At 39.7% G+C, this 17249-nt stretch overlaps 1 protein-coding gene across 2 annotated transcripts; it reads left to right on the top strand.

The window, feature by feature from the left end:
• The first annotated feature begins 612 nt into the window (after positions 1–612).
• On the top strand, positions 613–17039 carry LOC136446616 (eIF5-mimic protein 2-like). 2 transcript variants are annotated; one of them, XM_066445086.1, is made up of 15 exons: positions 613–742; positions 1710–1781; positions 5621–5797; positions 6535–6644; positions 7025–7090; positions 7621–7756; positions 9833–9942; positions 10354–10440; positions 11487–11570; positions 12275–12295; positions 12935–13000; positions 13252–13332; positions 14610–14748; positions 16123–16245; positions 16760–17039. In XM_066445086.1, exons 2-15 carry the CDS (start codon positions 1721–1723, stop codon positions 16783–16785), a joined length of 1287 nt encoding a protein of 428 aa, XP_066301183.1. In that variant the 5' UTR covers positions 613–742; positions 1710–1720; the 3' UTR covers positions 16786–17039. The 2 variants fall into 2 exon arrangements, with proteins under 2 accessions (XP_066301183.1, XP_066301184.1); XM_066445087.1 differs by lacking the exon at positions 12275–12295.
• The last annotated feature ends 210 nt before the right edge of the window (positions 17040–17249 follow it).

Here is a 17249-nt window from a genome sequence, read left to right as displayed (position 1 = left end):
TTCCGGGAAAACCCCAAGGACATCCCCTTGGAAAACACATGTGGATTCACACAGGACCCAAACCAGCTGTCACTTCCCATTGAATAGAACTGTAAAAGGTGTAAACAGTGAAACAAAAGGCCATCAAAGACCCCATGGAATGGCCAGAATTATGATTTGCAGAGAGGTGATTCAAAAGCAACTTTTAAAAATCTTATTCTTTTTTGTACATTTGTATTATATAATGTCCTTGATTATTGCTTTATTCCGAAAAGAGAGGCAAGGCGGTGATATGACAAATGCATTTGTCCTTAGTGAGGTCGACAACAAGAGAATAAATAGATAAAAAAGCAAGTAGCGAACATGAGAAAAGAAAAGAAAGAACATATTCTTATAACGTTAGCGGGGCTGAAATGAAAAGCAAATTGTCAAAATCGATTTGATTGATTAATAGCAAGTTTACAAAATTCAGTCAAACACACAGGGAGGATTGCAGATGCAGCAATCACCCATTTCCTTCCCATCTTATTTTCTTTTTAGAACCCAGAGATTAGTTCATCTAATGTCCTTTTTTCATATTGTTATAACAAGTGTCCTTGGTACATTGAATCCCACAGGACGGGACTTTACCCCAGTCAGCGATGGTCTTCATATCGGGAAATTGCCCATGGTGCAGCTGTATTTTCCAGCTTGGTGCCGTGTGCAAAATTAGTCACGTTTAGTCCCGGTTTGTCATAGTTTGTGTGACAAAGAAGAAACACTGGTAAGTCTGGCCCCAAATTCCTTCAAATTTTACCTCTTAAACCAGCAACACGAAGATTTTACGAGTTAATGTTGAAGTAGGTGTTGTGATAATTGTCTCGGAGGGTCTGGTTTTATTTTGGGGGGTAAAATCGTACGATATCTTGGCGAGTCGGACGGCAAGCATGTGTCTTGGGCCGGAAGTCTTTTTTTCGGCGCGTCTTAGTCATAGATACCGTTTGGAAAAATGAATGAACTCTGTTAGCCAAGGCGTATAAGCCCTCTTGTAGGAAAGAGGAATGTGAAGAAGGTGTTTTCTGTAAAAGATGAAGAGGTGGAATCATACTAAAATTCTGCTCTTGTTGTTTGACCAACATGTCGCAAGGCGGCTGCCGCCGCATAATTTTTGCCTTACGGCTCCATTTTCTTTTGTCATGACGGTTTCATTGTAAACAAATTTGCAATTTTCTAATTTTCCACATAATTTCCTTTGTATATTAGATGATCTAATGTCTTTTATTGTTTATTTTGGTGGTTTTGGATGGAACTGAGAGGTTTTTGCGGTCGAAAGAGCATGCCAAATGAAACCAAGCCAAAAATTATTTGCTTTTGAATGGGGGAGGGGGGCGGTATGAAAGAAGCAGGAACAGGCCAAATATCACAGGTTGCTTTTAAAAAGAATTAGTTTTACAGAAAAGAACATGGCAGATGTGAATATATACTTTGAGTATTTCACCATAAGGGCAAATTTTGTTATGTTTTTAAGCTTGGAGCTTTGAATAATTTAGTTGTATAAAGGTTGTCTTTCCAGTTTGGTAAACTAGCCACATGCGGACTACATTTGTACCTTGAAGTTAGGCCCTAACAAGGGAATGGTAAACAAGTCTGTGATCTGAGTTTGCTTTTATAGATGTTTGTCAGCACCTGTATTTGATTTGTGCCCCATGTATAAGATGCATGTATGAAAATCAGCTCTCTTCTTATTGCAGCAAGAATTTTTATGAGTCAGAAGCAGCCCAAGCCAACGCTCGGCGGTCAAAAGATCCGGACCAGAAAACGGGGTAGGTGCATGTTTATGGTACCAGACGAGTACTGTAACTCCTGTTTCTTTCACTGTAACTTTATGTTCACTGGTTTTATGGTCACCTCTGTACCGTAAACTTATTATCGTAAGAAAAATAGTCTTTTGCCCCCCCTCCCCAACTCTCTACAACAACTAGCGTTTAGTATCATACAATACCTAGTATTACTACTACTCCTCATCCTTCCCCACAACATCACCGTGAACTTTAAGTTCGTGAAAATGTCAATTTTTCTTAAACCATGAAATTTTTCTACCGTGAACTTGACGATGAAATGAATGACTGTATGTAATACAGTAAGGCTCCCTTTCCACTGGACAGTGCTATTTCAGTAGTAATTGCTGTACAGCGAACAAAATTAGATGTGTCCGACCCTTGATTACATAATTACATAATTACACTAAATATGCAAGATGTAAAAGCATGATTTGCATGTATAAGGCAATAAAACACACAGAATGTAAAAAAAAGTTATTTATGTATGAAATTTGTTGACCAATTTGTCAAATCTTTGGTCACTCAGCGATATCATCCTCTAGTGGAAAAGGTGTAACATTATTATTGACTTATGTACATGTACAGTGTACTTCATTACTCTATTTACTGATTATCAAGTAGCCTTGAAGATACCAAACAAAAGATGGGTGATCAGATCTGATACTGATAGGTGTTATTTTTCGCACCATGGCACATGCTTACACTGGCTGTGCCTGACTTCAGTCACTGTTGAAGCTGGGTTTGTGATGTGTGCCAGAGAATGGTGCATGTTGTACTGCCTGGTGCCCCCCTCCCCATGGAACAACAGGCTATCAAAACATGCTACAGTTGTGAAATATCAGGAGTTTTCATGTCCACAACCAAGTTCTTCTTACCTGAACTTTTCAGTAGTCCTTTCTCAGGTCTTTTATGACTCTAGCCATTATTTTGCTGGACAGTTGCAAAGGTAAACATATAATACTATATTTCATGTAATTTATATACAACCATACAAATTCAATCAAAATTAAACCACTATTACCAGCCATGATCCTGACTGAAAGGTAAAAAAATAACAGTATGTCGCAGTTCAGGGCTTACACACTTTGTCTAGGACACGGTATTGGAAACTCTCTCCTTCCACCGCCTTTTACCTCCCCAACCGAAGTCAGCTTCCCATTTTCACACCTGGGTGGAGTGAGGAAAGACATGTAAAGTGCATTACCCAAGATCATAACATACCTGGCATGCCAGGGGATTCGAACCCAGGATCTTTTGATTCTGGGCCAAACACCCTAACCATTAGGACAACACAACGCTGCAACATAAACTGCATGTACAATTATAGTCTTTCCAATGCATGCCCCCCACCCTTTTTTACCATCTGAATGTAGATTATGATACCTGAGATTATTTTTGCAGGGTCTTGATTTCATGGTAGCAGGGGAAAGGAGTTTTTGCAGTGGACAAAGTTCTTTGGTACAGTAGTACTAGTGATGCTGATACACTGGAAATGCAAAATCGCAGAGTTGTAAAGTCACAATAGAAAGGTCACCTCAAAAATAAAACCATCAAGAACATTTCCTACATTTGCCGTAGCCTGGCTAAATGATAAACTGAAAGTTGGTGAATTGAATGTATGAAAAGGATGGAATGAAGCCACATTGCAATGGTGTTAACATTCGGACATTGAATCCACCAAATGTTTCTAATTCTGTGAAGCCACAAGGACTGCACTTACAAACAGGACTATTATCCAAGCAGTGGTTATGGTCAAGGGGGCAAGTTGTGGCCGTAATTTCTTTCGTCTGCCCCCCTAGACGAAAGAAATCTCGGCCACTACTAGCCGCATGGAGAATCAAAAGGATTGCATTATTCCCTGTGGTGAAAGTGATGACCACTCAAATTGGACAAGACAGCTCTGCCACAGACTCAATATTCTTACCATATTATCGATTTATTAGCCTCAAACTGTCAGCATGACAGAAGACATATGTAGCAAACTAGGGAACATTTCCAATTCTTTTCCAGCTGTTGGCAATTGGTTATAATTGATTTGAGGAAAGTGGTTCTTCCTTTTTCTAAAAACTTCAAAAAGTGGCCACATTGGCCAGATGGTCCTTTTGTACATGTGCTGACTTGTACAGATTTGACCTGCACAAAATTTTATACAAGATAAAGTAAATTGTCAAATTAAGCACTGTAGAAGCCTTACTTTGTCTTCGTATGTTGAAAATAGATGTATTTTGTTACAGAAATAGCTTGAAGTCTAAAATGAAGCCTACATGTTATGCGACAGTGACATTGAAGCAATGATAGTCTAACCTTGGCTAGAAACATTAGTGCATTCAGATTCCCTTGCTCCCCAGAGTGGGTTTTAATGCATGTGTGCATTAGTGAAAGCTGCTCTAGTACTCATCTCCTATGTCATATAACAGGGACAGATCATTACCAATTGTGTAAGGGTGAGGGGAACTTTTCAACCCCCATACAAAGGCTTTAACTCAAGTTTAAGTTTGCAAGGGTTCAATTTCATGGCAGTGAGAAAATGGATTGTTTTTAGTGTTATATGGATTTCCAATGTATTTCTACTGTACTATAGCATTGTTTCAACTCTGAGTTTTAATCATCATAAAAACCTCATTTTCTCTCCTAAAAAACAAAAGGTGAAAGTAAAGGAAGTGAAGGAATTAACAGTATTTCAAGCTCTGCAAATATCATGAAAACCATGCTGAACTTGTATTCTGGGAGAGTATTGAAAAATTCTGTGAACATCCATGCAAACTATAAATCTTTGATGGCAAAGGGCGTCCTTGCACTGACTATGCACTATTGAGCAAGCGCAAGCCTGGTCGGGATTATTAGCACCCAGCATGATATAGAAGAACTGGTTTTTGCTGTGATCCTTTTTGACCTGTTAAGCTGATTACTAGTACAGCTGAAGGACAAAAGTTTCTTTATATAGACATCTGACATTTGCAAAAACCTAAGAATTGCTATTCACCTTATATACATCTTATGTCTAAGATTACATGTGCTTCTGAATCTGAAATGATTAATATTCTTAGGAATACTGTCCATGCCTAAGACTGTTTGATACTATGTAAAAGCTTTGAATGCCAAACATTGTCCTTTTTTTAAGGCTACAATGGTAATTTAATCTGAAAATTCCCCTAGCTATTTTCCACAAGTACAGTGAACAGAAGACCACAGCTTAACGTCCTGTCCTAACAACTGTGACCCTTTCCACTAGCATGAAAGTCAGTTGAGCGACAACAGCCGGGATTTGAACTCCCAACCTCTTGGTCCTGAGTGTTCTCGCCGGGCCTTTTTAGCATAGGGGCCCCCTATGCTGTGATTTGGACCCCCTATGCTGTGATCTGGACCCCTATGCTGTGTTTCAACCAGCATAGGGGTGTTTCTTTCTGGGACAAACCTTGTGACCCTTCATAAATCTTATAAAAAGTTCATATTTGGCTTTAGAATGAGGCTGTGACAGAGGAAAAAATTTATCCCTCAAAATGCATGAAAGAATGTCTCATTGGGTTATGAATTTACAAATTTTCTGGGGGAACATGCCGGACTCCCTACTCTGGTCATGTCTTCAGCACTCCATGCATGACTTGCACCGCGTAAAGTTGGCCTTCTGTACCTGACCCCTATGCTGTGAAAAAATTCTGGTGAGAACACTGTAACCACTGGACTATGCACACCAGAGATGCACACAGACACTACTTTTACTAGTTTTAGAAACAAACATGAATGATAGCATTGCCACATGATTGTGTTACATTTGTACAAATGATATGCTAACACTTAACATTATTTTCATGTCTTTGCAGATGAAAAAAAGACATTTGAGCCTACAGCCTTTCGGGACGAGATTGTGCAAGGTCTTAATGAACAGGGCAACGACCTCGAGGCCATCTCCCGTTATTTAGACAAGCAGGGCAGTCGCCTTGACTACCGGCGCTATGCCGAGACCCTGCTCGACATCATGATTGCTGGGGGCATGTTAGGTCCGTTGTCATTTGATCCCTGTTCTACTCTTCTGTTAACAATATGTTATTGAAAAAACTTGATATGTACAATTGTAAGTCCATACTCATTATATCCCGCTTCTACACTTTTGTATACAACTTGTTATTGAAGAAAAAAATAAATTTTCTTTGTTAAAACCGGATGTGTACAACTGTAGATTTCTCTCTCACTAGATTCCTCTTTTGTAAATAATCTGCTCTTGCAGAAACAGATAGTCTTTGTGTAAATAAAATATGTAGAACTGTAAATAGCTTTTGCAGGTTGGTAAGTCGTTTGAAGGTTCTTTTAAAACAACCAAAAGTTTGATATGCCATTATGCCCTTACGAAGGTAGAGGACAAGTTGCCCAAAACATTATCTATAGAAACCTTTTGATTTGACTTTCGAACACGTTAGAATTCTTTTCTACTTATTCTAGACAGAAAAATGCAAGTGTCAGCAATACCTGGTCCCCTCTATTGGACCTTGTTCCTTGTCTGACTTGCTAGATTGAGAGTTGGGCAACTTGGGTGTACCCACATCATTTGGGTTCATCTATATACACCAACTAACACTAGTAACTGGCTCATGCTTATTCTATTTTGAACTGTAAATTTGAACACTTTAAATATTCATGATTCTCCTCAATTTGAACATGCATGATGTGAACATGCATCTAGTGTAGGGAAAAGTTCAGGGTTAATTTGTTAAAGTTGGTGTGTTTTTTGTTATTGTAGCTCCTGGCGGTTCGCTGATTGAAGATGCCGACAAGACAAAGGCATGCCGCGTGGACGTGTGTGTGTTTACCACACCGGACGACGTGGCGGCCATGCGTACCCAGGCGGAGGTTAGAACACCTTCCTTAGATCATTCTGATTCACTCCTGTTGTAAGGAATTATCTTGCATCCCTGCAGTGTAATCATCGGTACATATACTACTGGTAGAAAATTCACCAAAGGTTTTATCTGTTGCCTTTAGTTATTAAAAAAAGAATATGATTATCAACTTGGCCAATTAGGTTATGTTTTGGGGTCTTAATGTGTGTTTTTTGTTTGTAAACAGTGTAACTTGAGAAGCTAAAGATAGATTTTGATGATATTTAGTGTGTGAATTTTTTTATGGTGGTAAATGATCATAAGTGTAATTCTAAAGCTCAGGAAACAAAATTCAGCTGGCAATATTTTTTTACAGTAAACTGATGTTATTTATTTCCGTCCATTATTCAGGTTTTTAACAAGCTGATCCGGCGCTACAAGTACCTGGAGAAGAGTTTTGAGGATGAGATGAAGAAGGTAAGGTCAGCTTTGAAGGTCAACCCAGTTCTAGCTTCGGTTTGCTCCTCTGATCACTTCCCTTTCAGAATAGTCTGGCACTCGTTAATAGAGAAAGCATTCAAATATACGCCAAAAATTTGGATGAGAGTCAGAAGGTCCTTGTAACGAAATGATGACATGGTGGTTTCAATAAGGATTCAGATACCTGTTACACTACTTCTGAGAAATGTTGAATTCCGGAAATAATGTAGGGTGTAAGGACCAAACATTTAAATGGGGGATGGATGCTAGACTATTCTCCAAAGAAGCGATGATAGGAGCAAACCAGAGCTAGGATGGACACTTGCACAACAGGGTAACAACAGAGGTTGAAACAAATTGTGAGTCTAAGAAAAGTGGGTGTCTTAATTAAACTGAATGAAGTATATGAATTTTAAGGACTTATTTGTGAAAAAGGCTTTATATTTTTAAGTATAACATCGCTAGAACCCAACCATGTACAGGAGTATGAAGGAAACGTCTAAGGACTCTTGCTTGTTTCTCGGCAGGTCCTAATTTTCCTGAAGGGTTTTAGCGACGACGAGCGTGCCCGGCTGGCGACCTTTACGGCCGTGTTGCTGGCAAACCAGCAGGTCACGGCCAACATTCTCCCCAGCCTGTTCCACGAGAACCTGGTCAAAGAAGGTGATCTTTTGTTTGCATTTAAAGAGTAGTGTTATCATTAGTTCAACTTGAACCCCACATGATGATGTGTCTATATATCACGGTCGTGGTGCTAGCTAACCTACAGGTCACGGCCAACATTCTCCCCAGCCTGTTCCACGAGAACCTGGTCAAAGAAGGTGATCTTTTGTTTGCATTTAAAGAGTAGTGTTATCATTAGTTGAACTTGAACCCCACATGATGATTAGTGGTGTGGATCTAAACCCGAGTTTAGGTTTAGGTTCGGACTCGAGTCCAGAGGTTTAGGTTCAGGTCCGGACTTGAAAGTCCGGACCTGAACAATAATTTTGGAATATTTTTTCGTGTTACATGTAAAATTGCATATTGGCAGATAGTTTACATGTAATTTGAAAACTATATATACGGAATTATATACAGTCAGTAATTAACACAAAAGTTCAGTTATAAACACAAAAACAGCAATGTTTTAATATTTTTCTAGTGCAAATTTCACGATTTAAGGAAGGTTTAAGATGGTTTAAAACAAAAAGGAGTGTATGAGTGAGAGAATTTTTTTTCAAGTCCGGACTTGTTTCCAGACGTTTAGGTTTTTTTGGACTTGAACCTAAACGTTTTACAAGTCCGGAACCAGTCCGGCCGGACCGATCTGCACCACTAATGATGATGTGTCTATATATCACGGTCGTGGTGCTAACTAACCTACAGGTCACGGCCAACATTCTCCCCAGCCTGTTCCACGAGAACCTGGTCAAAGAAGGTGACTTGTTGTCTGCATTTTCACGTCAAAGAATTTTTATACAGTAGAAACTGGAGTGTTAACACTAGTTAAACCCCACATGATGATATCTGTATCCGTTGAGCCCGTATAACCGCCCTTACATGTAGGTGTAACATTCTCCCCACCCTGTTTCATGAGAACCTGGCAAAATAAGGTGATGGTCTCATTGTGTCTGTTTTGTTTTTAATTTAAGAACATGTAAGAATTTTCTGACGGTAGAAACAATAGTGTTAACAGTTAAAAACTCTTCCTAAAGCTGTAATATCTGTTAATAAACCACTTGTTTTGTTGATGGGTTGATTGATTTTGTGAATGGATCAGTGTTAGCTCATTACATTATTGAATGTTTTGTAACATACTCATTTCTCGACAGAGTTTTAACAACAACTACTATTATGTATACTCTCATTCTGGACAGTTTTAGATTACCAATATTTCTGGACTTCATATCTTTGACTTAACTTTTGAGTTTTAAGTATTTTTTTGTATCACTAATGATAATGCTTTGACTTACACACAAAGATGTGTTTTTTTATTTTATCTTTTTATTTGATGTGATATATCCAGTCTTGAAGTAATGCACAAAGAAACGTTTGTCGTACATGCTACTACACTGGGATGTACTTTCGTGGGAATTTTCGTCCCCTTTTTACGGGGATCGCGGGCTGCAGGCCTCTGATGTGTGGTGTTGGGATTTGGAATGATGATAGCAAACCTCTTGGATCACCATGAAATACGTTTGAGAATATCTGACCTTACGGACACATGCATTTCATCCTGCTAAAGCATACAAACAAACAAAAACTTGGATTTCTTTCCTACAAGACTGTTAAAATTCGCTGGTATTAGTTATGTTTCTTACTTTTGGTGGACCATAATTTATTTTCTTTATTATCTACATATACCACTCATTATGCTCATGCACTGAATCATGAATTAAAGCCTATCACAGATATGTAAACTGAAAATAAGACTACAGCATGTCAAGGATCAAAGACATGAAAACCGGAAGTTCTGCTGCAATACCAAGGTCAACCCAGAGGAAGTCCAAAATCAACCCTGACCTTCCTCACTACCTACAAACATACAAAAAATCAGCGCAATCCATCCAGAGGTTCTTAAGATATTGCAATGGATACGCACACAGACACACACCTGTAGATAGACAAACAGGCCCAAAGCTATACCTCCCATTGTCATGGAGGTAGTGAGCAACCTTGAAATCGCTCTAAGAAATACTGACACTATGGTGTAGTGGTAGGATGGACTTATGTTCTGTTGGTGTTTTCTTGCCGCAGGGATCGGTCTTGACTTTGCGACCGCTGTGTTCAAGACGTGGCTGTCGGAGAAGGATGTCAATCATCTGATCTCCTGTCTGCGCCGCGCCAACATTGAACAGCGACTGCCGGTAAGTTTGCTCTTTTTTATCATATTTATTTAGCTGTTAGACTCTGAGTGACATAATCAAACATACAGGGAAATCTGCCCAAGATGTATGAATCGAGCTGCTTACTCTCTCTAATTTCATCTGTTAATTGATAGTTGAAGATTGCTGTCGACAACTGATCATGATGATGATGTAAAAAAAAAATTACTGATGCAGAGTACAGATATAAGATGGTTAGTATATGGGGTGTAAATTTGTACAGTCCACAGTCAGATACTTCCTTCTCCCTGCTGCCTAACTCTGTAACCAATAGAGAATGGGGTGCCAGACAGCTACTTCAGTGTGCTAAAGGTTTTTTATGGATGTGAATGAAAATGATTGAGGGAAGAAGGTTTGACATTCAATTGTAAATGTTTTTTCCTGCACCTGTAGGAGCTGTTCCCGGCCAACAAACGTTCTCAGGAGCACCTGGAGTCCCATTTCCGTGCAGCTGGTCTCGGGCCAGTCGCTGATTTCCAGGTGCGGCCACTAGTTTTTCACAGGTTATTTGGTTTAGCCCTAAGATAGTGAAGTGTTGTTTTTGGATTGTGTGCATGTGTGTCAGCATGTGCTTGTGTGTGTGCATGTATTAGTGTGTGCATTTATGTTAGATGTGTCTGTGTGCACGTGTGTGTGTGTGTGTACTTCCTCAGTGCCTCTGTCTGGGGGCGGGCAGGGTCACCAAGCAGTATGGATAAGGTTGTGAAATTTTTCAGAAAAGATTGTTCCATTTTAAATACCTTTGGAATAATTAAGAGTGACAGTCCCCAGCAATCATAAGGTGTTGCTAATATGAAAGTTTACTCCTTGTTTTTATCATGAGGAATTGATTGCAGGTATTGTTGCCAGCAGGCCCTGGTACCTACCAGGTTCCCTCCTTTCTCACTTGCTAGAGTAACTCGGGGTTGTTTGAGGCTGTGTCTTGAACCAAGAGGGCATAGTTATAGAGACCCTAAACATGTGTTACTGTCTTACAACACTCTACAGTTTATTTACTGCCAAGACAATGAAAGAATTATGAAGATGTACAAATCAGCTAAAATGTGAAATTGGACAAAGTTGGCACATACATGTAACTATTATCACTATGATCGGCTTGATTTGGCCCGCTAACCCAGATAAGATGCGATAAGACAGCAGGGGGGGAGTAAGGTCTGAGGCAGTCTGGGAGATCTGTAGAACTGCTTACTGGAAATTGAGGTTGTGGAGTTAACCGTTCAGTTCGTGATATTCTTGGTCAGCCATCCTGACATCTTCTTACAACCGGATTGTTTGAAGTTCTTTTTAAAGACTTCTTCAAGACATCCTAAATTGTCTTTACCTCAACATATCTATTCAGAGTTTTGGTATAAAACCCGGTGTTCTCAGTCCTATCGTTAGTCACTGACGAAAGACAGTGGATACTGTCTGAAACGTCTGACTGTTTCAAAATCTTATCCAATTGCTTGAGTAATTATTTTTGGCGTATCTTAATACCTGGATGTCTAGCCTTCATCAACGTAACCGGATTGTTTGTTTGTTTACAGAAGGGACAACAGAATGTGGCGTACAAAAAGGAGCTGCAGAAGAAGCTGGCCGACATGATTTCCAACGAGGACGACGTCAAGGAGGTAAACAAACAAGCAAACAAACTATCAAACAAATTGATAAACGTACAGCTTATAGAATCGACAGCTAAACTTTTAGGGCTCAAAACACTTCCTGCATTGTCTACGTAAAAGAGACATGCAGATATTTTTTGTCTACCTACGCCTAACCTTCAGTCCATGTACTGTCATACGTAAATGTAATTCTATATTGGCTGTTACCATCCATAAAATTCCGAATAGATAAATGCAGTGGAGGAATCTTAAATGAATAGCTCTCTTAAGATGATGAGATTAAGATGCACACAAACTTTGACCAAATTTCTTGATCATGAGAAAGTCGCCAAATCTAAAAAAAAGTCAAGCATATCGCCTGAAAACCTACCATGTTATATTGGACAGGGCTTGGTGACCTTGACCTTGACTTAATTGCGATCCACGATAAGCTAATACATTAGAATCAGCTATTCTTTCTGTGGACCCGTGGGCGATTTCCAAAACCATATTGCTGCAGAAAATGTCCTTTAGAGCTTGCAAACTTGTTGGGTGAGCTGTTTCTCCTTGTGTGTGATGGTTGCTTTAGGGTTCACCACCCGCTCCTAGTGCATGCAAACATTAGGGAGGCTGTCCTTGTATGTTAGATTCCTCACCCTGTCTATCCTGTGCTGTAGTGTACTGTACTTGTATGCACCTGTTCTTGGTCACAATAATGTTTGTATCTCTACAAGCTGGCCAATGGCATTCCTGCTGTAAGTATCTGTAGTTCCTTCCTCCCTTAACTAACAACCTACATTTGTACCTGCTGAGTTAGGAGCTGCTAAAATGGGGCTTCTACAGAGGCATGAGGGTTGTGATAGTTGAGATTTCAAAAATTTGACAGATTTCTCAACAGTCTTATTCAGTGAGCGTTCAAGATCTTCAAATGATCTTTCAAGGATCACCAATCTCTTCCAATAATCCCCAAGGTCTGCTGATGATCTTAACAGTCTGCTGATGATCTTGAAAGTCTCCCGATGATCTTAAAGGACTTCCGATGATCCTCAGGGTCCTCCAATGATGTTTCAATGACCTAAATGATCTTCAAGTGATCTTTCTATAACCTCCCAATGATCTTTCAGTAATCATTCAATGATACTAGTGCATGGTACAGGCATGTATCACGGTCATCGGGACTAGCCAAATATCAGAGAGTGAACCGGCATGACACTTAGTAAAACATTAAGGAAAACGGAGAAGGATAGAGAAACCTTCTGTTTTTGCTTCAAAGTCCAAACTGATAACAAGCTGTTGTCCTGATGTTATTACCTGTCTCTGGATGTTGAATCATTACTATGTTGAAAACCAAATATGAAGTGTTGATGTCTGTGTGCCTGTGTGTTTTTGCACAGATTGTTGTCTACGTGAAGGACTACATGAAGAAGAATGAGCTAGCAGAGCATGAGGTCGTCGTGCAGGTGAGTTTTTGTGTCGTTTTTGAGAAAAGCTGCCGAAAATAGCCAGTATCTCAGTGTTTTTCTCCAACATGTACATTTCTTGATATTTTTGGGAGAGATAGCTTAATTTGCTAGTTTCTCTGTCAGAATTTGATAGCTTTTTATATGACTCTCATAATTTAGATTATCAAAGCATGGTGTTGTTGATTGTTCTTGCAAACAAATTAAAAAAGAAGGCAATCCTAAATTTTGTGATTTTGTTGAAATCCTAGGTGTGGTTTTCTGTCATGAAGTCTGTGGAGTGGAACAAGAAGGAGGATCTGGTGGCAGAGCAGGCCATCCGGCTCCTGAAGGTGGGGAGACTCGTACTATCAACCTACTCGTCATGTACAGAGCCATTGTCTATGTTGTTTTGTGTGTGTGTGTTCTGTTTGTGTGTGTGTTTGTGTTTGTGCCTGTGTGCCTCTGTGTAGGTTTGTGTGCCTGTGTGTGTGTGTGTTCATGTGTGTATGTGTTTTGTTTATGTGTGTGTGTGTGCCTGTGTGCCTCTGTGTATGTCTGGTGCCTGTCTGTGTGTGTGTGTGTGTGTGTGTGTCTCTGTGCATGTACATCCTAAGTGCTGCTATCTCTATGTGCATCGAGCAGGGTCACAAAGACATATGGGTATGGGTGTGAAGCCGGAAATTTTCCACAAAAGGTTGTTCCATTTTACTTACCTTTCACATAATTAAGATTGAAAGTCCCGAGCAATCATGTCAAGAAGCCAATTTGAATATTTGTTTTTCTTTTAAAAGAATTTTGAAAAGATGAAAAATTGAAATGACACAGATGGCAAAGAGTCACAAGTTATTTGTTCTTGTCTAGAATTGCAGGTGTTGTTGCCAGCAGGCCCTGGTCCCTACCAGGCTCCCTCCTTTCTCACTTGCTAGAGTAACTCGGGGTTGTTTGAGGCTGTGTCTTGAACCAAGAGGGCATAGTTATAGAGACCCTAAACATGTGTTACTGTCTTCCATCACTCGACAGTTTACTGCAAAGGAAAAGAAAAGTTGTTATATAATTGTATGTTGCCTCAGTAACAACATGGTTATTTGTTTGCTTGTTTACAGAAGAGACAAAAGAATGTTTGTGGCATACATGTTTGTACAATGTACATGTATGTGTAGATAATTTTGTGCTACTTCAAAGTTCAATTCATCTACACAAGCTCTGCCCTAATGCTCACTGGTAGAAGGTGGGGTTGATAGATATGCTATAGCGTGAATGAAAGTGAGAGAAACAGTGTGTCTGTGTGTGAGCGAGCATGTGTGCATTAGTTTGTGTAGACCCATTTTGCTACTTAGCAATGCATAGACAAATCATGGCCTACATATATTGCTCGCTGATTAAAGTTGGCGACTGGGGTCAATGATAGACATACATGTAGTACTGTGTGAATGGAGAGGGAGAGAGAGAAACAGTGTTATCTTGTGTGAGAGTGTGTGTGTGTTTGTATGGGGTTAGTGTGTGTTGGTATGTAGTTTGTGTGTGTGTGTGTCTGTATGTTTGTGTGTGTGCATGTCTCTGCAAGCACACATTCATGCATTCATGCTTGTAGTTTCATATGTCGATCATATCTACCCCCCTCCCCCAGGCATATGCCCCCCTGCTGGCAGCCTTCACCACCCAGGGGCGCTCGGAGCTGGACCTTCTGGTCAAGATACAGAACTACTGCTACGACAACATCCAGTTCATGAAGGTGTTCCCCAAAATACTCGTCCTGTTTTACAAAGGTGAGAAGATCAATCGTTAGGTTGTTATTGCTAATCTCCAAGCAGATCTACATGCAAGGGCCAAACATGAAAAGGGCCAACCAGTGTCCAAAGCCACTGGAGATCTCTGTATACCTTTTGATACTGCCTTGCAACCAACAGATCTGCTTGGAGATTAGTTGTTGGGACAATGAAAAATGCTGCAGAAATCAATTAGACAATCAGAGATGGCATTATTTGGAAAAGATCAGGAACCAAAGAATAGAAATTTGATGTTTTTGAAGATTCTTCAGTGATCTTTACTGTTACCAGATACAAATGTAGGGCACGAGCATCACATAGCAGATTTCATTCAAATTGCAGATTACAGCCCTGTACATTTTCCGTTCTGAATTAACATGGAAAGGTGGCTTGAAATGACACAGATGGCAAAGAGTCACAATTTATTTGTTCTTGTCTAGAATTGCAGGTGTTGTTGCCAGCAGGCCTTGGTCCCTACCAGGCTCCCTCCTTTCTCACTTGCTAGAGTAACTCGGGGTTGTTTGAGGCTGTGTCTTAAACCAAGAGGGCATAGTTATAGAGACCCTAAACATGTATTACTGTGTCTCATCACTACGAGATGGTACACAGTTCACCACAATGACAAAAAACTTTGTACAGAAGTTGTAGGGATTGGCTTGATAAAGGATAGCTTCAACTGGACACTAAGGCCATACCAATTTAATTTCTTGGTTAACAGATTTTTATTTTTAACAAGAGACTCTTGAAGTAACGGAAATGAACTAAACGAACGGACACGGACCATGAACCAGCTTTCGCCCTACTTTATGTTGTATGTTGTAGAAATTGTATATTGCTGTACCATAAACATGTAATGATTTATGTTGATAGAGTTATTAGGACTCAAATGACTGTGTATCTCTGTTATATTGTATCTGACCCTTACCTCTTCCCTCATGACCTCAATGAAAAGCGGCCTGCGTGCCGATTTGAGCTTATCATGAATAAACAAAGGTTCAAACAAACAAACAAACAAATTTTCAAGTTTAGCAACAAAAAAAATCATGAAAATAGAAGGCTGGGGTGAAAATTTGCACCTGACCCTGTTCACACCCTGAAACTGTGTGCACCAAAGTAAAAACATTTCTCTGAGATTCTCTGAGAAGAACACTTTCTCCTATATTATTGCACATTTATTGTATTCTGAGAAAAGTATGTACATATAGATATAGGGTGAGTTTAAAACTACTGAAATCTCAAAAGAATGGTATAAATAGTATTATGGAAGACAAAAACTTTCTTCTAAAATCATCAGTTTTATTCTTGGGTGAAATATGAAAAAAATGCAGCCAAGACATTAGACGCAGACTTGAACATTGCTGTTTGTCCTTCCAGCGGACGTTTTGAGCGAGGACGCCATATTGAAGTGGCACAAGGACGGGCACTCCACCAAGGGTAGGTCCGTGTTCCTGGAGCAGACCAAGGAGTTAGTGGAGTGGCTCCAGAGCGCAGAGGAAGGTGGGTAGAGTCAAGGCTTTCGTCACTGAAATTATCAAAAGCTAAGAAATTGGGTTTTTAATGAAAAGAAATGATTTGGACAGAGAGAACAACAGTTTACAGTCTAGGGTTATGGACATTACGAAAATGTAAATCGAAACATTGAGATTTTAAAAAGCTGAGTTTGATTTTGACTGCAAAGGGAAAAGATTATGACATAGACAGCAACGTTTGATAGTTAATTACAGTTATATGATTTGGAGTACAGAAGAACTGTAGCATTGTTACAACTGTTCTATCAACTCCCAATGTTATTTTTGGCATTACCTCATGGGTGGAGCAGATAGTACTTTACATTGCTTTTTCTGACTTAAAAGCTATATAAAGTTGTGTAGGATTTTGTACTGATTTTAATGTTACTTCGCTTTCCTACAGACAGATCTAAACTGTGTAAAATTTTGTAGTGCTTTTTTGGAAACGTTGCTTCACTTTTCTACAAACATCTCTAAACTGTACTTCTTTTTTTACCACACAGAATCGGAGGAGGAAGACGAAGATTAGAGCCCACCTAGTGTAATCCCAGCACACCAGTGTAACCTGGGCCCACCTGTTTTACCTGGGCACACCTGTCTGTCCAGCTGTCTTGGTGCTCCATGTGCAGTAGCGTGGGTGTATGGGGGGATTTTAATGACTCAGCGGGTTTAAGGGGGGTGTAATGATTTCAATTTTGTTCACTTGTCCATTGTCTTGATTAATGGTCTCCCCAGTATTTGTGATGAAGACGTGGAAGACATATAATAAAGATATGCACACTGCCTTAGTTTCTGTTGTTTTTCTGCCTTGTGGGTTAGATTATGGTTCTTAATCAAAAAGATACAGCTACAATAGGTGTCATTTAGACTGCCCTGAGGACAAATTGGTCTGTATTTATACTATCATAAAGTTGCATGATCTGCAACATCAACTTACAATGGCATCTCTAAAAGAACAAAGAGGCAAAAGTCTCTGAATTTACCAGTAATGCT

This window comes from Branchiostoma lanceolatum, chromosome 12, assembly GCF_035083965.1.
Source record: "Branchiostoma lanceolatum isolate klBraLanc5 chromosome 12, klBraLanc5.hap2, whole genome shotgun sequence".
Classification (NCBI taxonomy): Eukaryota; Metazoa; Chordata; class Leptocardii; order Amphioxiformes; family Branchiostomatidae; genus Branchiostoma; species Branchiostoma lanceolatum.
Note: the sequence above shows the minus strand (reverse complement) of the source record. Positions and strands in the feature narration are given on the sequence as shown.

Coding starts and splice junctions, on each gene's coding strand:
- LOC136446616 (XM_066445086.1), top strand. CDS start 1,721: ATGAGTCAGAAGCAGCCCAAGCCAACGCTCGGCGGTCAAAAGATCCGG. Junction 10,441..11,486: donor GGCCAGTCGCTGATTTCCAG/GTGCGGCCACTA, acceptor GTTTGTTTACAG/AAGGGACAACAGAATGTGGC. Junction 13,333..14,609: donor AGGCCATCCGGCTCCTGAAG/GTGGGGAGACTC, acceptor CCCCTCCCCCAG/GCATATGCCCCCCTGCTGGC.